The sequence below is a fragment of the Orycteropus afer genome, unplaced genomic scaffold (assembly GCF_000298275.1).
Source record: "Orycteropus afer afer isolate SDZICR_OR568_19922 unplaced genomic scaffold, OryAfe1.0 scaffold00001, whole genome shotgun sequence".
In the NCBI taxonomy this organism is placed as follows: domain Eukaryota; kingdom Metazoa; phylum Chordata; class Mammalia; order Tubulidentata; family Orycteropodidae; genus Orycteropus; species Orycteropus afer.
The window spans coordinates 19,344,462-19,367,250 of NW_006921588.1; the positions used below are offsets into that span (position 1 = coordinate 19,344,462).

At 38.0% G+C, this 22,789-nt stretch overlaps 1 protein-coding gene across 1 annotated transcript in view; it reads left to right on the plus strand.

The window, feature by feature from the left end:
* The window catches only part of SESTD1 (SEC14 and spectrin domain containing 1), a 122,946-nt gene that overhangs the window by 18,413 nt on the left and 81,744 nt on the right, over nucleotides 1-22,789 (plus strand). The window contains exons 3-4 of the mRNA XM_007936793.2: nucleotides 16,997-17,087; nucleotides 21,696-21,809. Coding sequence (XP_007934984.1) covers nucleotides 16,997-17,087; nucleotides 21,696-21,809 — 205 coding nt within the window. The remainder of the gene's footprint in view (nucleotides 1-16,996; nucleotides 17,088-21,695; nucleotides 21,810-22,789) is intronic.

The window sequence follows — 22,789 nt, forward strand, 5'->3', positions numbered from 1 at the left end:
ACATAGGGAAAAGGTAGCCCACAGGGAGGAAGTGGGAAGAGAGCTGTTGCATTATGGGGATTGCAATCAATGTCATGAAACAAAATGTATAAGAACTGCTGTATAGAAAATGAATTTGCTTTGTAAACCCCAATTTTTTTTTTAAACTTCCCAAATAATTCTAAGGTGGAGCCAGATTTGCAAACCACTGCAATAAAATGTGAGAATGAGGGCAGGTTTTTTTTTCTTCATATTTGTTTGTAAAATATATAGGTCGAGAAAGGGACAGAAGATTCTTATTATATTATAAAGCCCTTAAACTCCATATAGAGCATTTTAAACATTTAGTGAGATTAAACCATTTTTTGTACCATTTCCTTTATTTGCGTTTTATTAAGATGATGCAGCTTATTTCATGTAAACTCCCTTGTAGAATACAAGGAGAAAATATTTGAAAACAACTGACTTTGACAGAACTACTTCCAATACTGGTCTATAGTTTAAGATTCTATTGCTAATTATTTTTTCAATATTAGAGAAATTGAAATCATAAAGTAAAAACTTTCCTATTTTCTCACTTTGTGTTGAGCGAAGTTAGCAGACCTCAGAGTCAGTGTGTTAGTAGTGAATAAGCTTGTGTAATCCTCTGAGCTGCTGACAGCTGATTTGTAGTATTCACCGTTAGATAACAAACTGCTTTTTAGGTAACTGATACTAACTAAAAATTACAGAAAAAGTATTCCTGGACATAGAGATCATTAAATGTATCAAGAAACTTAGTGATGTCTTATTTTATAGTTCAGGCAATGGAGACTTAATGGTTATAGTTATTTGCCAGACTCAAACAGCTAGTTAGTAGTAGAGCTGGAACTAGAAATTCCTGACACAAGTCTAGTAATTTTTTTATACTTCAAATTAACAGTACAGTTGAAACTCACGGAATAGTTGCATCTTACGGGAAATGAAGTTTTGAAGCTAGTGTACAATGCAAAAAATCACTTATAGTCAAAATTACTCTTGAAAAATGCCTAAGGAAAAATTAGAGACTTACATCTTTCCATAAACAAACTGAGTGTTCCTTTAGTGTTATGGCTGAGTTCTAGTTGACTATAGGGATTAGGCTGGTTATAAGAAAATGTATGTTTGTGTAAGAATGACACTCAGCTCAGTAGGATACTCGCATTGTAAGAGGCACTGAGTAAATGAGACAAGTTAAGGACCAGCAGGTTTACATCTTTTGTCTCATGTTTGTTCTGGGATGTGCAAACCAGTAAATGGAACTAAGGGCAAAATAGCCTGCACTATTTATAGTTCTCTCTCTCTTTCATAAGGAGTTCTGGTGGTGCAGCGGTTAAAGTATTCAGCTGCTAACCAAAATGTCGGTGGTTTGAACCCACTAGCCATTCCATGGAAAAAAGATAAGGCAGTCTCCTTCCATAAAGCTTTATAGTCTTGGAAATCCTATGAGGCAGTTCTGCTCTGTCTTACAGGGTCACTGCGTGTGAATCAACTCAATGGCAGTGGGTTTTTTATTTTATTTTTTTCTCTCTTTCATAAGCATATACATGGTGCTGCTCTGCTGTAAACTGAGTCACGTTCTGTATACATAACACATACATACTTGCCAGCTCTAGAGAAGACATAAGTTAAAGTGAGATGAAAGGACTTATTCTAGCAAGGCTAAATAGATACTTGGAAAATTTATTTATCTTTCATAATTGTTGTTGCTCAAGTTTTGCTCTCCCAAATATTTGTGATAAGTCTAAATTGGATTTCTTCTGTCTATCTCCTTGTAATTTTGACATTTAAAAATCTGGCTGCCAGCTTTATATCATGACCTGTCATTTCATTAGAAAGCTACAGTGTCTTTTTCACCTACTTAGCATGAGAAATTTAGCTCAAGGAAATGGCTCATGCAGCTATAGGTGCTGACATGTCCAAAGTCCGTGTGTCAGATGCCAAGCTGGAGGCTTCTCCTGACTCACACAGCTATAGGGGCCACCGAACCCAAGATCAGCACACAGTATGGTAGGCTGCTGGCTTTGAAGGATGACAGATCCAAGAACAGCAGCTATAATGGCAGATTGTTGGCTTATTGGCTGAGAAGGCAACGTTTCCAAGATCGACAAGCCACATGGCAGTCTAAAGGTTCAGTTCCAGGAACTAGAGATGATAAAAGCTGGATGCAGGATCTAGATCCAGCAGAAAAGCCAGAGAATTTCCCCAGCGTGTCTGTCTGTCTATCTATCTATCTATCTATCTCTAGGAAGCAGGCCACACCCCTGAGGAAACTCCCTTTCAACTGATTGACTGCTCACAGCACCTCTGCCAAAGGGGCAAGAAAGCTGCTTCTTCTGACCTCCTTTAACCCCACAAGAGGAAGACAGAATCACCATCAGTAGCCCAGGGCCTATTCCTGCAAGGCCAGGCATGCTGCCTCCCTCCAAACCTTTCACCAACCATTCCTTCCGCAGTACCCACCAACTGTCTACTGGGTTTGATAACTTGCTGCGGTGGCCACACAGCGCTCACAGTGTATGGGGTTTATTAGGGAAGCAACAGGCTACAATTCAAGTTCAGGAATATGCTCAGTCTCTCTCAGTCTCTTTTCCATCAGTGCGTGTCTCTCAGTCTCTCAGCAGTGCGAGTCTCTCATGTCTCTCAGCAATGCATACTCTAATGTGTCCCAGCTGGCAGTGACAGATATTTCTTCTGCCTCTAGGAGGGCTCTTCTTGAGCCTGGTAGACTGGCCAAACTAACCAGTCTCAACATCAGAATTCTGTGTCCCTGAGAGAGAGGGAACTTCCCAGCAGATTGCTTCATGCCTCTCTCAACAGAAATACCCCAGGTGGATAACTTTAACGATCAGGAGCTACTTAGTTGCTCACAGCAAATTCTACCATAGAGTTTACAAAGACTTACGGCTAGAAAAGCCATGTTGTTGTTATGTGCCATCAAGTCAGACCTGACTCATAGCGACCCCTCCTTGGGTTTCCGAGGCAGTATCACTATGGAAGTAGGATTGCCCAACCTTCCTTCCGAGGAGTGGCTGGTGGGTTTGAACCGCCAGCCTTCTGGTTAGCAGTCAAGTGCCTTAGGCACTATGCTAGTAATTTACTACACTGCAACATCTCATCTGGAGGTGATTTATATTATACCAGATCTCGTGGGGAGGTAGGGGCTGGGTGGGGATGAATACATCACAACTGCTTAAACCACTTAGAATCATAGTCCAGCCAAGTTGATAAACAACCTTCACATTTTATTATGAAAATTTTCAAATATATAGAGAAATTTTAAAAATTGTACAGTAAACACTCATGTGCACACCACCTGGAGTCTATAATTAACATACTTTATTTGCTTTGTCACATTTCTATGCGTTTTTCCATCTTAGAACTGTTTTCAGGTTTACTCTATCAGATCAGGTTTAGTATGTTAGAAACGATTGTCCATTTCTAGTATTCCTGCATTTTTATGTCACTTGCTTGTGTCTCCTAATCCCCTGCTGTTAAAAGTTTAATTCCTCCCTGCTGTGAGGATCTCCACACAGCTCCAGAAGTGTAACTAGCTAAGGTGACTTCTTCTTCACAGGAATAGTCCAAAAGTAGTCTCTTTTTTGCAATGAACTTTTAACGTTTTGAATATAACAGTAGTTTTTTAAAATGTATGCAAAAATGAAAATAAACTATTCAGTTTCTTACCTGTACTTTATGCTTGTTTTGAATTAAGGACAAGGACTGATACTCACATATTTTAAGTAGTATGAGAATAGGGCGTTTCTCGGCCCCTGTCCACACAGGTTGGCCCTAAGCTTGTTTTTTGTTTCACGCTTTTGAGTACAAATGTTGAAAAGAGAAGGGTTAGTTTAACTGTAGTGTGACCTAATGCTGAGTTTATGTTCTTTTAACTCTTCATGTCCAATTATATGTGGAGTTCCAAACTAACCATTGCTGTCCCATATTTTAATATAGGGTCAGTCATAGATTTTAATTCAGAATAACAGATTGGTAAATTTGAGCCAGCATCCATGTTAAATTTTAGGGGAGAGATTAGTGAAGTTTGTCTCTTGTTTACCTAGCTATCACTGTATATTGTAGATATATCAGGATCAGAAATTATGATTCTGTGATTCCAAAAGCATAATAATATATAAAATTCCCTAAAGGAGGTAAAGATAAATATAAATAACTCTGCAAATCTTTTCATAAAAAAATAATACTAGATTACCACTAATCAAAACCCACAAATTTTCCTCTTGAATATTTCATTACATATTTCAACATTTTAACTCAGAAGTATATCCATATGTGTTAATAATAATGACACAAGGCTGAGCCTCAATGTGAAAATAATTCACATCCTTACTTTCCCACTTCTCTGTCTCTGATACCAAGCACCCAATGTGGCACTTTTTCTCTCTGACCCTAATCACCCAGTTGGGTCTTTATAAAACGATTGTCTGCACAGCCCTCTTCTGTCCACCAGCCAGCCAAGGACGGGATCTTCACAAGTTAGGACTTCCTTTCTAATCAACTACCAAATAGGCAGACACCAGGTTCAGCTGACCCTGAAGGTCTTTGGTGAATCCAGTGTTTGCTAGACTGTCTCAGAAGTTGCACAAACAGCTATACTTCTATAATCTTTTTAATATATCCACATGAACATATACCTAAAAAGATACACAGGTAAGAGGCACGGGAGGAATTTTTGGCAGAGTTTCATGTCCCCAGAAATGAGCCTCTCCTCCCAAGTTCATCATCAGTCAGAAGTTCCTTTATAATAGCTATTAGCCCTTCTATGTGTATGTGTAGCCCTGTTGGTGCAGTGCTTAAAGCGCTCATCTACTGACTGAAAGGTTAGCAGATGCTCTGTGGGTGAAAGGTATTGCAGTGTGTTCCCGTAATGATTTATAGCCTTGGAAAACCCTATGGAGCAGTTTGACTCTGTCCTACAGATGACTATGAGTTAGTAGGGACTTTTGGATATATATGCATGAGGGGACCTTAATATATAGCCAGTGATTGAATCACTGACTATGTATGACTGACTGCATCATGCTTCCCTCCCACCCTTTTTTTTCCTGCAGTTCACTAGGTGTGGTCCTTGGGCTCACCTTATTTGAATTGTTTTAAATGTTGCTTGGCTGTGGGCGTAGTGCCTAAGACATTTGACTGCCAGAAGGCTGGTGGTTCAAACCCACCAGGCTCTCCTTCGAAGGAAGGTTGGACAATCTACTTCTGTTTTGATGCCACCTTGGAAACCCAAGGAGGGGTCGCTAAGAGTCAGATCCAACTCAGGGCAGTGAGTTTTGGCTGTTTTAGAAAAACAATGTCACCTTAGATTGATGAATAGTTCCAAGGGCTGTTTTCAGAAACCACTGACAAAAGGCTAAATTGAATCCTTTGTCCCATACACCATATTTAATTCATTGGATGAGCTGTGTTTTCAACACTGTTACATGACATGTGATTACGAAATATTGTCTGCCTACTTTTTAAAAACACATGGCAAAACACACATGAGCTCTTCTCAACCTTTTTTTTTTTTTTTTGAGTTATCACTCTTGTAAGGAGCTCTTTTAGATATTTTTTCCCTAATTCTAAATTCCCTGGTAATTTTTCCCTGTTTTGGTGTGTAGTAGGGAAAAAAGAGACCCCAGATTCAAACAGGTTCATTAGAGACAACTTTTATTGAGCCTTGGACAGGAAAAGACAAAGACAAGTCATTCTGTTCTGCATGAGGGAAACTATCAGCATGTACTTAATACAGAAAGCTGAATGGAGTCTGCTGAGTCATGGCCACAGGGCTAATTATATGATTGAAAATAAAGGGAATCATCGTAGAATCTTGATCGTGGCAGATCGATCCATCACTGTTGCAGGCGGGACAATAGAAGCAGAGAAAGAGCCATGATTGGGATACATATGTAACTGAAGATAGAAAAGGGTTACAGGATTGGTTCTGGGCCTTGACTCCCTGGCTCGATGGTGGTCCAGATATGACTCATGACCATGTGGCCTGAGTCATAGCCACAAGGTGGCTACAAAACAATACCAGGACCCCAACCTTAATTTCAACTAGAAAAGGACACACTCAGGCAATTTCCCTAGTTGTTTGTGTGAATATAATCTACTTTCGGAAGGAAGGTTGGGCAATCCTACTTCCGTAGTGATAGTGCCTCGGAAACCCAAGGAGGGGTCGCTATGAGTCGGGGCCGACTCCACGGCACATAACAACAACAACAACAAATCTACTTTAAACCACACTCTTCCTGAGTGCAAACTGCCCCTTCCTAGGTTTGTCCTGGAACTTGTTTATGCAAAGTCACAATGTTGAAGGTCAAAAAATTCAACTCATAAGTCTAAAGTTATGTCAAGCCTCAATATGAAGTTAGGCCTTCTGTCCTACTGTTGACCACAGCCTTCCACAAACCCAAGTGCTTTAGGATTTAAACTCTAATACAGGTGTAATATTCTCGGAAGGAAGGTTGGGCATTCCTACTTCCATAGTGATACTGCCTCGGAAACCCAAGGAGGGGTTGCTATGAGTCGGGGCCGACTCGATGGCAAACAACAACAACAACAACAACAGGTGTAATATTAGTTTACCGTTCAATCACAGGTCTCTTATTAAATTGTGAGGTCCTTGAATATTGAGCCATGTCTCATTTATCTCTGAATACAAAGTACCAATAAGAACTATTTGGAGACTTTAAGTATTCATTATATACATATTAAAAGAATGACCAGATTTAGCAATGAAGTCATAGACATTACTTAAGAATTAACTTCGAAAGAGAATAAAAACCAGCTGCATACTTTACAATGATAAAATTGTAAATTGAATCTCATTAATGTGCCATTTTGTAAGTGCCAGTATTCTATAAGGAGTTCTGGTGGCTCAGTGCCTAAGACATTTGACAGCTAACCAGAAGGCTGGCAGTTCAAACCCACCAGCCACTTCATGAAGGGAAGATAGGGCAATCTACTTCTGTAAAGATTTATTGCCTCGGGAACCCAGTGGAGGTCACTATGAGTCAGAATCGACTAGATGGCAGTTTTTTAATTTTGTTTTTTAACTCTATCTTTGGACATCTTTGTTCAAAGGGAATTTTACATAGAAGACAAATATATGAAACAGATAAAGGTGTAGGCTTACATCTGTTTCTGCTCATCTCAATCTTTCCTTCTTATGCTCCATGTCCATGAAATCCTCCTTTCTCTCATGTTTAAAGAGCTTCCTTGGAATTGATAAGACTCTGCAGAGCAGTTGTAAAATAATTTAACTATGAATATGACCCCTTTGTTGGATAATTTACTTCTTGTCTTAGAATTTAAGAGGGCTTCTGTAGTCAGCAAGGAGCTCTGGTGGCATAGTGCCTAAAACATTTGACTGCTAACCAGAAGGTTGGCAGTTCAAACCTGCCAGCCACTCCGTGGAAGGAAGACTTCTACTTCTGTAAATTAAATCTACTTCTGTAAAGATTTACCGCCTTGGGTTGCTATAAGTCAGATCTGACTTGACGGCAGTGAGTGTATGCAACTTTTTGTTTCAGTGGCTCAAATTTCCAAGAAAGTCTGAACCAGTGCTGTAATTTCCTCTCCATAAATACACTTAATAGCAAATGGAAGTATTGCTCTGACCATAGAGTTACTTCAAGGCACTGTACTTAATAGTCCTTGGGTGCCATAAGCAGTTGGAGCTTGGTTGATAACCTGAAGGGTGGCAGTTCAGACTCACCAAGCAGCACTGGAAGAAACACACCTTCCAGTCCTTTGGAACAGTTCTGTATCACAAATCAGTAACAGAAACAAAATCAACAACAAAGTGCTGCAGTTAATTGCTCTGAACATGCTTTATGCTGTTGATGAGTGACTTTTTAATATTTATTTCCATCCATTCAACAAATACTGAAAATCTATCATGTGCTTTTGAGACCTCCATTTGCTGACGTGGCATGACTCAAATTGGGGAGAAACAGCTGCAGACATCCATTAATATTCGGAACATTGAATGTACGAAGTATAAGTCTAGGAAAATTTGAACTTGTCAGAAATGAAATGTAACACATAAAGATTGATCTCCTAGGCATTAGTGAGCTGAAATGGACTGGTTTTGGCCATTTTGAATCAGACCACTATGTGGTCTACTATGCTGAAATGACAATTTGAAGAGGAATGGCGTGGCATTTATCATCACAAAGGATGTTTCAAGATCTGTCCTGAAGTACAATGCTGTCAGTGATAGGATAACATCCATATGCCTACAAGGAAGACCAGTTAATACGACTATTATTCAAATTTATGCCCCAACCACCAAGCCAAAGGTGATGAAATTGAAGATTTTTATCAACTTCTGCAGTCTGAAATTGACCGAACATGCAATCAGGATGTAAATGATCACTGGTGACTGGAATGCAAAAGTTGGAAACGAAGAAGAATCACTGGTAGTTGGAAAATTTGGCCTTGGTGACAGATATAATGCTGGAAATCACATGGTAGAATTTTGCAAGGCCAACAACTTATTCATTGCTAATACGTTTTTTAAGCAACGCAAACGGCAGCTGTGCACGTGGACTTCACCAGATGGAACACACAGGAATCAGATTGACTACATTTGTGGCAAGAGGTGATGGAAAAGCTCAAAAGCTTCAGCCAAAACCAGGCCAGGAGCTGATGTGGAACAGACTGTCCACTGCTCACATGCAAGTTCAACTGGAAGTTGAAGACAATTAAAACAAGTCCATGAGAGTCAAAATACGATGTTGAATATATCCCTCCTGAATTCAGAGACCATCCAGAATAGATTTGATGCATTGAACACCAATGACTGAAATCCAGAAGAATTGTGGGATGACATCAAGAACATCGTACATGAAGAAAGCAAGAGGTCACTAAAAAGATGAGTAAAGAAGAGAAGACCAAAGTGGATGACAGAAGAGACTCTGAAACTTGCCCTTGAGCAGAAAGTAGCTAAAGCAAATGGAAGAAATCACAAGATAAAAGAGTTGAACAGAAGATTTCAAAGAGCAGCTTGAGCAGACAAAGCCCATTACTGTAATGCAAAGACCTGGAGTGAGAAAACCAAAAGGGAAGAACATGCTTGGCATTTCTAAAGCTGAAAGAACGGAGGAAAAAATTTAAGCCTCGAGTTGCAATATTGAAAGATTCTCTGGGAAAAATATTGAATGATGCAGGAAACATCAAAAGAAGATGGAAGGAATATACAGAGTCACTGTACTGAAAAGAACTGATAGCTCTTCATCCATTTCAGGAGGTGCCATATGATCAAGAACCAATGGTACTGAAGGAAGAAGTTGAAGCTGCAGTGAAGGAATTGGTGAAGAATAAGGCTTCAGGAATTGATGGAATACCTAGTGAGATGTTTCACCAAATGGATGCTGTATTGGAGGCACTCATTTGTCTATGCCAAGAAATCTGGAGGACAGCTACCTGGCCAACTGAAAAAGATCCATATTTGTACCCATTTCAAAGTAAGAGGATCGTACAGAATGTGAAAATTATTGAACAATATCATTAATATCACATGCAAGTAAGATCTTACTGAAGATAATTAAAAAACGGTTGCAGCAGTATATTGACAGAGAACTTCCAGAGGTGCAAGCTGGATTCAGAAGAGAATGTGGAACAAGGGATATCATAGCTCCTGTCAGATGGATACTTGCTCAAAGCAAAGAATACTAGAAAGATGTTTACTTGTGTATTATTAACTATGCAAAGGCATTTGATTATGTGGATCATAACAAATTGTGGATAACATTGAGAAGAATGGGAATTCCTGAACACTTAATTATACATGAGGAACCTGTAGCTTGACCAAGAGGCTGTCATTTGAACAGAACAAGGGGACACTGCATGGTTTAAAATCAAGAAGGGACTGTGACAGGTTTGTATCCTTTCCCCATACTTATTCAATCTATATGTGGAGCAAATAATCTGAGAAGCTGGGCTATATGAAGAAGAACGTGGCATCAAGATTGGAGGAAGAATAATTAACAGCGTGTGATATGTTGACGATACAACTTTGCTCGCTGAAAATGAGGATGACTTGAGGCACTTACTGATGAAGGTTGAAGACTACTGTCTGCAGTATAGATTACATCTCATTTATATAAAGAAAACAAAAATCCTCACAACTGGACCTATAAGCAGCATCATGATAAATGGAGAAAAGATTGAAGTTGTCAAAGACTTTACATTGCTTGGTCCTAAAATTGACAGCAATGGAAGCAGCAGTCAGGACATTAGACGACATATAGCACTGAGCAAGTCGGCTGCAAAGGACCTCTTTCAAGTGCTGAGGAGCACCTTGAGGACTAAGGTGCACCTGACACAAGCCATGATATTTTCAATCACCACCTATGCATGTGAGAGCTGGACAATGAATAAGGAAGACCAAAGAAGAGTTGATGCTTTTGAGTTGTAGTGTTGGCGAAGAATGCTGAAAGTACCATGGCCTGCTAAAAGAACTAACAGATTTGTCCTGGAGGAAGTGCAGCCGGAATGCTCCTTGGAAGCAAGAATGGCCAGATTTCGTCTCACCTACTTTGGTCATGTTGTCAGAGGGGACCTTTCCCTGGAGAAGGATGTCTGGCTTGGCAAGGTGGAGGGTCATCGAAAGAGGGGGAGCCCTTCAATGAGATGGATTGACATGGTGGCTGCAACCATGGGTTCAAGTATAGCAAGAATCATGGAGCTGGCATGGGACCAGGTGGTGTTTCATTCTGCTGTGCCTAGGGTCACTGTGACTCAGAAACGACTCGACGGCACCTAACAACAACATTTTGTGCCTTTTTAAAAGATAAGAGCTGAGCCTTTTTTTTTTGCTACATATTTTACATTTTCTGCTCCCTCCCTTTTTTTTTTTTTTAAATGATTAAGTTCACAAATAGGGATGCACTGGATTGTCAAGCTGGATTGCTACATCAATTATCCAAGCTAATTTCTGTGCCCCCGTTCAGTCCTTGATCAGCACCCAAGTACAAGATTAATTTCCCCAAAGCAGTAGTTCCATCATCCTTCTCAGTTTTCTATGACTTTTTTTCTCTTTTTTATAAAATCACACTCAGTTCAATTTGGTAGCCATTTATTTTGCTGATACTAAGTTCATGACACTGTTCTAGGTATTTTGTGAAGAACTTTCTCTGAAGACAAGAAATACCAACTCTGCTATCAAGGACATTCAAACTTCTTAGGCTGCTGTAGGACTATTTATGACTTGACTCACCTTTTTCAGTTAATATTTCTTGAGTACTTACTATGTAAGACACTTCTCTTCAAATAACTTAATGAGAAGGATCCTGTGTTCTCCATTTCATAGATAAAAATGTGAGGACAGAAGCAAGCTGCCCGGTCTCATACGGAGTGCTTTTGCTCATATTCATCTTACTCTGTATCTATCCTTTATGTTCAGCTTCTTTAGCTCCTTTTGTATAGGTTCTTCCCAGATTTCCGTCAGCTATTTTCCAAACTTACAGCACTTGCTGTTTCTAAATCTATAGACATTTAATCATGATGACCTTAATAATAATTCTAGAATTGTTATATTTATTATTTAAATCTTACATTGTTATTTTGAAAAATTTAAAAGATTTATGTTGTTTACCTAGATTAAACATTAAATAAGATACTGTCTATCAATATTGAGTAAGCACTAATAAAAATACTGCTTTTCTCTTCATCTTTTTGCCATCTCAAAAGATAGATGCTAAGCTCTTTGAGGGGAGAAGCTGTCTGTGCCTTACGATTTTTATTTTTCACAGCTCCACATAGTTCCTTGTACTCAGTCGGTAGTCACTGTTGATTGGTTTTGGATATCTGTCCTTTTGTTTATTTTACTACCACAGGTTCTTCAGGGTACTGCATGGTCCCATGTGGACTGAATAGGTTACAGACCACTGGTTACAATGGTGACAGAACATCCTCACAGCATCACACATTTTGCTGGAAAATCAAATAAATGTGCCGAAGTTGCCAGTTCAGTAGAAATGTTTTGATGAATAAGAAGTTTGTCTGGCTAGGCTTGCCTTCCTTTTAGGTTTTTAAATTCAAAAAGGACCTTAGAATTTACCTATGGATAATGACTAAAAGTATATGCAAAAAGAGTCCCATGTTTAAGGAAGTAATAGCTGGCATATATTGAGTCCTTATTCTCTTTTGGGAGCTGTTGTGGCATAGTGCCTAAGGCAGTTGACTGCTAACCAGAAGGCTGGTGGTTCAGACCCACCAGCCCCTCCTCAGAAGGAAGAATGGGCAATCTACTTCTGTAGTGATATCACCTCAGAAAACCGAGAAGGAGTTGCTATGTGTTGGATCTGATTCCACGGCAGTGAGTTTGGTCCGTTTCATCTACATAACAACCTTATGAGATTTGTACTATTATCCTCATCCTCTGTCTTACAGATGAGGTGTAGAGGATGAGTGGGTTAGGCATCTTGACCAGCAAGGTTAGAGGGAAGGATTTGAATTCAGGCAGTCTAGCTCCAAACCTATGTTCCTAAACACTGCACTGTGTCCACCTCCTTTATGATCACAGTGCTATAACTAGTTGATAACTTTGAGTATTAATTAACATAAAACCTGGGCCTATGAAAATGACAGGTCTCACGATTATAGCATTATAAAACTTTTTGAAAATTTTAATTTACATTAATGTTTTCTGTCAACATATACTCATCATGTTCTTAAAATCACAGCATGTTCTAGCACAGAGGGCACTTATTGATCATCTAATTACAGAATCATGGACTGGTTGGAAAGTATCTTAGCAATCATCTAGGCTAAGCCCTTTACCCAGATTTAAATCCTCTTTGTAAAAATGCTGCCAAGACTCACCCTTTCTTGATTAGAAATTCAACATTTACAGAGATTGCTTTTCCATTTTTCTCATTCCAACTTTGTCAGTTCTAACTAATTTTAGAAAAACTCATTTATTTTGCAGACTAAACAACAGAATGCAGAGAGATTTAATGACTTGCTGAAAGTCAAAAGGACAGTAAGGTCATAATTTGTTGTTTACTCAACAAATATATGAAAACCTGCAATGTGCTCTTCACTGTCCTAGTTGCTGGGCAAATGGGTGAACAAAGCAGACTCCATCTCTTCACTTGTGGACTTTATGTCCTGTAGGTCAGCTGATCAAATATTACAAGTAAATACACAATACAATGTATGTTCATGAATGCCATTGAAAAGAAAAAAAGGCGTGAAAAGAGTTGGGAAAATGATGGGGTGGGAAAAGAATGTGTGGTGATAGTTTACAAAGAGGGATCAAGTATGATAAATGATAAGGTAACCAGAGATGATTCAAGTCATAGGAACCTGTGTAAGTGCAAAGGCCCTGAGGCTGGAGCAGATGTCAGCATGTTGTGTGAAGAGCAAGGAAGCTAGTAATGGCGGGAGCAGATTGAGAGGGACAGAGTGCTAGGAGACCAATCAGAGAGAGAGGCTGGCACCAGATCATAGAAGACCGTGTAGGCCATGACACCAAAAACGCATTGCCATCCAGTCAATTCTGACCATAGTGACCTTATAGGACAGAGTAGAACTGGTTTCCAAGGCTATAATCTTTATGGAAGCAGACTGCCGCATCTTTCTCCTACAGAGAAGCCAATGGGTTCAAACCACTGACATTTTCTGTTAGCAGCCAGGTATCTTCTACCAGGGTTTCAAGATAAGGATTTCAATTCTGAATGAGAAGGGAAGCCAGTGTTGCATTCTGACTAAGTAGTGATGTGATTGGATGTCATATAAACAATTTTAAAGGCCCTTTGTATTGAAGCATTGTGCTAGAAACTGCCAAGATAATAATTAGAAAGATAATCTGGATTTCTTGAGGCATGTTATCTAGTGAAGATGAATAAAAAACAAGTAATTATAATAAAATCATAAGTGAAATAAGTGCTGTAAGCAGATCTCTAAGAGTAGGAGAGAAGGGACAATTAGTTTTACTTGAAGAAAATTGTTGTTGTTGTTATGTGCCGTTGAGTCGGCCCGACTCATAGCGACCCCTCCTTGGGTTTCCGAGGCAGTATCACTACGGAAGTAGGATTGCCCAACCTTCCTTCCGAGGAGTGGCTGGTGGGTTTGAACTGCCAGCCTTCTGGTTAGCAGTCAAGTGCTTTAGCCACTATGCTACCAGAGCTCCCTGAAGAAAATTAGGGGAGAGAAAATTAGGAAATCTATTGACAGTTCTTTTTTAGGTAAAATGTGAGTGAACTCCTTATTAAAATGTTAACTGTAGTAATTTATTTGCATGGTCCTTTCAGCTTTTCCAGCATTATGAAGGGTATAACAAGTTTCTAAGTTAAATATGTTGTTAAAAGCAGTTTAAACCATCTCTCTACATGTAGGAATGAAATAACAAAAATACTTCTTTCAAGTGATTGAAAGATCACTTAGTCTTGTAATTTTGAAATAGTATCTTTAGATTGTATGCGTTTCTACTATCCATCTTAGTAAAATGTGAGAATATTTTGATAAAGAGTGTTTTTAAGTACTCTGAAAGATAAATTTAGAGTATTTCATGCCCTTAAGCTCAGTACAGATGGTATTTGCAAGCTTCATTACTTTTTTAGTCTTAATGTATAAATTGAGTGTTCTTTGAAATATGACTGTGTTGTTTGCGTAAAACTTACTTGTTTAACAAAATAATTATTTAACCTTTATCTTAGCGATGCAGATACCAGTGACAAGAAAGTACCAAATTGCTTTTTGGGGATGTCACCCTTCTCTTGGTTCTAGTCCCAACCTAGGTGAAGTCCCTCCACTAGACAGGTTTGGATCTCACCTCTCCCTCCTGAAAATTTCCACCAGAGGGCTCTTAGACCTCTGAGTTTGCTGCCACTTCTCTGAGGGGCACTCAGCAGCCAGCCACCTTGCTGTGACTGCTCTCTCCTGGCTTGCTTCTTCACTCATTTGCAGCTGTCATCTTGGGTGTCTTGTTGGTAGGACTCCAGAAATTCCTGGCTTACCTCACCCCATAGCTAGCAATTAGGTGTCAGATTTGCTTCCCCTAGCAAGTCTTTAAATACTGTTGCTAACTCTGAAGCAACTATTGTCTCACTTTTTCCTCCCTAAACAATACTTAGTGGATCTTTTGTGTTACAATGCAAAATCTGAAAGTAGAGTACTTTAAAATTTAAAAAATTGAGATAAAATTCATATACCATTAAAAAACACCCCTTTTAAAGCATACAGTTCTGTGGTTTTTAGTATATTCACACACGGTTGTACAACCATCACCACTATCTAATTCCAAAATTTTTCCATAGGTCCAAAAAGAAATGCCTGTACCCATTAGCACTCTCTCCCCATATTCCCTTCTCCCAGCCTCTAGTAACCGCTTTCTGTCTCTACATATTTCCTGTTCTAGACATTGCATATAAATGAAATCATACATTATGTGACTTTCTGCATCTGTCTTCTTTCATTTAGCATCATGTTTTTGGGTTTATTCATTTGTAGTACATGTTGGTGCTTCATTCTTTTTTATGGCTGAATAATATTCCATTGTATGGATATATTCTGTTTTGTTTATTCATTCATCAGTTGATGGACACTTGTGTTTATACTTTTTATCTATTAAGAATAATACTACTGTGAATGTTTATGTGCAGGTTTTATGTGAACATGTTTCAGTTTGTCTCACCTTGTCATCACTTTTCTATTTATTTTGTAACCTTGCCTTCTGTCCCTGCCTACCAAGGAGCCTACTTCTCCCTTCAAATCTTTAAGAATGCCATCCTCATATTGTGTCTTCACTGTCTCTCAGTGGAGCATGACATTGCTTCTCCAAAAACCACTTTTGAGGATAGAATGAATGTTTGGAGGGAGTAGGGAAGGGACTAGTTAAATCCTCTAAAGTTACTGGATTTAAATATTTTAACATATTTTACTTTTCCTATAGTGCCGAAGGCATTTAACTGCTAACCAGAAGGCTGGTGGTTCAAACCCACCAGCCATTCCTCAGAAGGAAGGTTTGGCAATCTACTTCTGTAGTGATACTGCCTTGGAAACCCCGGGAGGGTAGCTATGAGTCGGATCTGACTTGATGGCAGTGAGTTTGGTTTTCTTTTTGGTTTATATGTAGACAAGGAGCTCTGGTGGCATAGTGCCTAAGGCATTTGACTGCTAACCAGAAGGCTAGTGGAGGGGAGAGGTGTCATTACCAAATCCTTGCTCTGCTAAGCAAAGTTGTGATTCCTTCCACAGTATTGGATGGAGGGCATTTAAAATCCTTGTATTGATTTTTACAAGTAGTAATAATAGAATAGCTATGTAGATTTGGTCTTTAGAATGGAGTTTTTAATACATAGAAGTTGTTACATTTTATTAGGGTAGATGTCTGGGAATGCTTAGCAAATACCTGAGTAATTCAGTATAGCAATAATACATTTTGCAACACTCAGATAATATTTTATTGGCCAAGGGACTGAAAATGCTAAAGGGAGAGCAGAGGTGGATCAGACATTGTGTATTCAAGCTTTGAATTATTATGTAGAACAATTACTACCTCATCTCATTACATTCCCCCAAAAGAGCACCAAGAAACCCATTTCCAGTGGTTTAATAAGAGCTTACTTTTATGTCCTTCCTGTTTTAAACTATCCATTCACAAATTTTATACTTCTGGAAGGAGAGACAAGGAAGGATGTAACAGTGGAGCTCCATTTTATAGTTGAAGAAATTGAGAGGCTGATGGGACTATTTGAATGTTGCTATGATTTTTTTTCTCTACAGATACTGACTTTTCATGCTGTTAGAGTAATTGTTATGCTACAATAGCTTGTGACTGGTAAACGTTTCCTCAAATAAGAAAAATAAATTGCTTGAGAAAACTGAAAGGATACGATGAAAAATTTTATTTATTGACAGTGTAAACCAAATCAAGTTCTACTCATATGTGATTAAGCTTCAGAACTTCGCTACTTAGAATTTTATAGAATAAAATCTAAAGTTTGTTTTAATTCTTTGTAATTTTGTTTTATTTCAGTGAAAAGTGTAAGGCTAGAGGATTTACTGTGATAGTGGATGGCAGAAAATCACAATGGAATGTGGTGAAAACAGTAGTCTTAATGCTACAGGTAATTTTACTTTTGACTATCAGGAAATGGTTTTATTTTACAGCAGCAGATCATGGTGGTAATGGCAAACCCATTTCATTTGTGGTACTGTGCCCAAACTCAGCAATGACAGAATTCTGAAAGTACACTTACCACCTTCAGACTATGTTTAGATTCAGTTATTTCAAGTTCAGACTTTAAGTCGTAAAATGAATTTTGATTATCTCCTAAAGGTTTTTAAATGATCTTAAAATAGTACATCATATTTAAATCATTTAAGCAAATAGGCCAGTGATTCTAAAAGGGTATGGTAGACATTATCACACTCACCTGAGGAGCTTTGTATGCTATGGTGCCTGTGCTATCTTCCCCTCTCCACCTCATCCTGACACTACAGGTAGAGAGTAGTACTGGTTAAGTGTAGGCTGACAAAACTTCTCAAGATGCCTCTCCCTTCTGTTGCCCTTTTTGCTCAAAAAAGCACCAGGATTCATGATGACTGTAATCCAGAAGGAATTTATTTAATGACGGTGTCCTCAGGAACTTCAGCAGCTCACAGATTATTTAATAAATACTTATCATTACATAGTCCTTGAGATCTGATCCTAGTCTTCATTTTTTTTATTTCTTGTGTTCCTTACAGAGTATTTCCATGATGCGTTTTATGTAGTAGGTACCCACTAAACTTTTGTTGATTTAATATAAGGGTATTGAGGACATCATTTGACATGGAAAAATAAAACATCTGAGTGATTGAAAAGGAGGTAGATTGTTCTCATGTACAAGAGAAAGTAAATTGCTAGTGATTAAACGAGACTGATTATATAATTTAAATGAAAGAAAATAAGAAGAGCATTCCTGGTAGGGACACTTGATTTACTGTTGGTACAAAAGTGAAGGCAATAAAGTAAAGTGAGTTGATGGGAAGCCAGGAAAATACAAGTTGCTAGTAACAGCAGCATTCACCAAGGTAATTGTCGGTGATATTAAAAGAAAGGTCAAGAATTTTAAATGAATTTGAGAAGAAATTGTTGCTGCTTTAGGGTTCTTTGGAAAGGGATATAATCAAAAATTTAACACAATACCTAAGGAGAAAAGTTCTTAATGCTTTATCTTTTATTTAGTATATTTAGAAAAAGGGATTGGAGGGGTAAGAGTAAGGTGGTAATTTTAGTTTTTAGTTTTACTGTTTGATATGGTTTAGGTACTGAGCTTAAGATTTCTGTATATGTTATCTCGCTTAGTTTATTTCCTCACAACCTTGTGAAGCAGGTCCTACTATTCCCAAAGTTCATCACTGGCTCGAGGACTAAATCTTAGCTAGGTTCTGTCTAGTCTAGTAGATGAAGGGAATTTCAGGATTGGAACTTAGCCCAGCCTGTACCCTAGGCCTTGGCTTCTGCCTTTACCTCTTGTATATTTACCAGTAGGATGTGCCTTTGAGATGGTTGAGAAATTATCTACACATTGCCTCATTCTTCTTAAATTTGTGGCATAAATATTTGCATTACAAATGACATAGCTTCCAGAGGACCAGTTTTTAGGGAAACACAGGTTCCTGTTTTGTACTAACTTTTTATGTCAAATATATTTTCAGTACTTTTATGTTCCACACTCTGAAGATTAATTCTTTTCTGTAAAGGTTGTTAAAATCACTATTAGGTGAGAAATCCATTAATCCTGACCTTGTGCTCTTCCTTCCATCCTGTCGTTCAACTGTACCACAGATGAGCTGTTTGGGACTTGCTGTTTGAACTGGACTTTGATCAGTGGCAGTTTTGAAGAACAATCAATGGATGGTTTAATCCCCTCTTGCGATTTCTTTTCTAATAGGTATTTTAACAACTTTTGGATTTATTAATAGTTAACATTTTCAACAAGTTACATTGACCTGCTGTTTACTCCTCATCAAACAGTGTTTCTACCTATAAAGTCATTCATTGTTTTTATCTCAAAAGATATTGGTAGTACATGTTTTGGAGCCCAGAGCGTAGGTTGGCTCTGCCAATTACTAAAAAAACAAAAACCAAACCAAACTCACTGCCATTGATTCGACTCATAGCGACCCCTCGGATTTCCGAGGCAGTATCTCTACAGAAGTAGATTGCCCAGTCTTCCTTCCAAGGAGCGGCTGGTGGGTTTGAACAGCCAGCCTTCTGGTTAGCAAGTCAAATGCCTTAGGCACTATGCTGCCAATTATTAGTGTTCTCTAAAATGAAAGGCTTAGTTTCCTTTGTTTCTCACAGATTTCATTGTCTGTGATTCTGAAATAGTATATTTAAAATGTAATAGCAATTAAATTTTTACAAAAATCTTCCACAATTCAATGTGGAAACAAATTTTGGATCTACCCTAAATTTTGCAGCCATGAACTTATTGTTTATCTCTTCACAACCCAACCATTGAAAAGTCACTAGATTTCTGATATACCTAATGACATATTTACATTGAAAGGTTTTATATTTTATCTTAATTAGTAATACTGATAGTAATGATTACTGCTTGGAATAATTCAGTGGTACAAATTATGATCTAGAGCAGTGGTTGGTCCTTTGAGTTTATGAATAAAATTTTATTGGACCTTAAGTATGTCCATTTCATTTACTTGTTGTCCTATGGCTGCTTCCACACTACAATGGTAGAGTTAAGTAGTTGTCACAGAGACTGTATGGCCCACAAACCCTAAAATATTTACTAACTGGACCTTTCAGAGAAAGAGTGCTGAGGCTTGGTTTAGAATATGTGAAGTGGTAGAACTTTAAAGTAAGATAGACCTGATTTTCATTTCAGCTTCATCACTTTTTAGCTCCCTGATCTTGGACAAGTTATTTTAGATCTCTGAAGCTCAATTACTCTTTTGTAAAACTGGGAGAATGAGATCCATTTGTTAGTGAGGACGCCTTTGTTGTTGTTGTTATGTGCCATCCAGTAGGATCCAACTCATATCGACCCTTACTTGGGTTTCCGAGGTGGTATCACTACGGAAGTAGATTGCCCAACCTTCCTTCTGAGGAGTGGCTGGTGGGTTTGAACCGCCAGCCTTCTGGTTAGCAGTCAAGTGCCTTAGGCACTACGCTACCAGAGCTCCTGAGGATGCCTTTATTTAACAAATATTTATAGACCATCTTCTGTATTCCAGGCTTTAGCATAGGCATGGGAGATGTAAGAGTGCCATGATAAAGTATAGTGGTTGGCATGGGGAAATTTATATTATACTTGAGGAATCAGACAATAAGCAATTTAACAAATTAATATATAATGTGACAGCATATAGTGATAAATGCCATGAAAAGAAATAAAAAACCCACTGCCATGGAGTCAATTCCGACTCATAGCAACCTTATAGGGCAGGGTACAACTGCCCCTCAGGGCTTCCAAGGCTGCAAATGCCATGAAAAGAAAGAAAAACCCCACTGCCATCGAGTCGATTCCGACTCATAGCAGCCTTATAGGACAGAGTAAAACCGCCTCTCAGAGCTTCCAAGGCTGTAAATCTTTACAGAAGCAGACTGCCTCATCTTTCTGCAGTGGAGTGGCTGTTGGGTTCAAACCGCCGACGGAGAGCAGTAAAAGAAGACTGTCAGATGGTTCTACTTTGGATAGAGTGGCCAGGGAAGGCCTCGCCGAAGATAGGTTATTTTAGCAATCCTTTTAGATAGTGGGCAAAGAATATTCCAGACAGAGGCACGGGAAGAGTAAACTAGGAAGGGAATGGCATGCGATGAGCTCTGAGAGATTGATAGGGGCCTGAGCATAGAGGGCCTTGTAGGCCGTGATAACAGGTTTTAATTTTATCAGGAGGATGTCAAAGAGGGAGGCTATTTAAGAGGATATTTTAGAAGGCTGGCTGCCTTGGGGATGTTAGCAATCCAGATAGTAGAAATGGTTAGATTTAAGATATGTGTTGAAGATAGACTGACTCTACATAATTTGCTGATAAAATATTTGTGGAACATTTTCTAACTCAATATTGTTAATTTCCATTCTTTGTGTATTATCTAGCAAGTGTGAAATTGTATTTATCAAATATTAACTCTTTGTCTTCTCCAAGTTAATAATCATGTGGAACTTCTTTTATAATGATGGTCTCTTTGATTATGACTGATGAGAAGCTTATTTTGTAAGGAAATTGATTTTATATGGCTTGAAGAAATGTTCTAAGATGATTGTGCCAGAAAAAAGCATTTTTTCCATAACATAGAAAATCCAGACTTAATATTTCTCAACTAAAATTTAAATTGTACTGTTATATCTGAACATATTCTTAGTAGGGAGATTCAGTTATTCAACTATTCAAAAAATATTCAGTTACCCAAATTATTCAGTTATTTAAATTATTCAACTATTTCATTTATTATTCAAAAAATAATTCACATATATGCTCTGCTTTCATTGTTTATTTGAAATATTTTCTGAAATCTTATTTGAAATCTCTTCTGAATCAGCTTGTATTTATAATGTATTTTTTAACTACTATATATGTTTTGAAATTTGAGTATTCTATTTCATTATTTTAATTCTTTTCCAAAGGTCTCTTAATTAGCCTAATCATGAATATCTAGTAATTTGCTCTTTAGTATATAATTCATTTTACATATGTAATTTGGAATTTTTTTCTCTATTTTATAGAATGTTGTTCCAGCTGAGGTGTCCCTTGTTTGTGTAGTGAAGCCAGATGAATTCTGGGATAAAAAAGTAACACATTTTTGTTTTTGGAAAGAAAAAGATAGACTTGGCTTTGAGGTAAATATACTCTATTTAAAAAACAAAAGAAATGTGTTATATCTTTAAAAATAGTATTTTCCTGGTATTTTGTTTTGTTCGTCATTGGGTACTAAGTTCCTAAACAGTTATTAGTATATATCGTTGGCATTTAGATACTTGTTGAATGAATTATGATTGTTTGTCAAAGACCTCAGAAGTGATTTTTTTGTTTTGTTTTGTTTTCATTTGTATCACTACTTCTTAACAACTTTGAATAAGTAGAACCTTTTTTATTTTAAGCTTCTTTATTGCATTACCAAGGGGACATTAATAGTTAACATTTTCAACAACTATTATAAGGAAATCATAACACTTTTATAAGGAAATCATAGACATTTTAGTATTGAAGGGAGAGACTTTTTCTATATCTGATTGAGTTTCAGTACATGAAAGTGGTTATCCATCCTATTCTGTTGACATCACTCTCTCCTTCTCCCTTTTCTGGTGTGAAAGTACATCTTATTGTATATTAGAAAGAAGCTCTGAGATGGAATACAAATTTAGACATTTTTTCATATTTTCCCTTCTACAACCTGCTGATTCCCAGCATTCCAGCAGAAGATTTGATAGATACCAAACTTCACATTGTTTAAATGTAGAAACAATGAATTCTACCTGTTATAAGTATAGAATACTTATAACAGTCAGATAATAAAGGTTGATTTTGGACCTTACAATACTGTGCTGCTGTCAGGTGCTGTTGAGTCATCTCTGACTCATAGTGATCCTATACTCAGCAGAACAAAACACTGCCCAGTCCTGTGCCAGCCTCATGATCCTTGCTATACATGAGTCCATTGTAGTAGCCACTGTGTCAGTCTATCTTGTTCAGGGCCTTCCCCTTCTTCATTGTCCTTCTACTTTCCAAGCATAATAGCCTTCTCCAGGGAATAGTTCCTTCTGACAACCTGACCAAAGTAGGTGGAGACGAAATCTGGCCATTCTCACTTCCAAGGAGC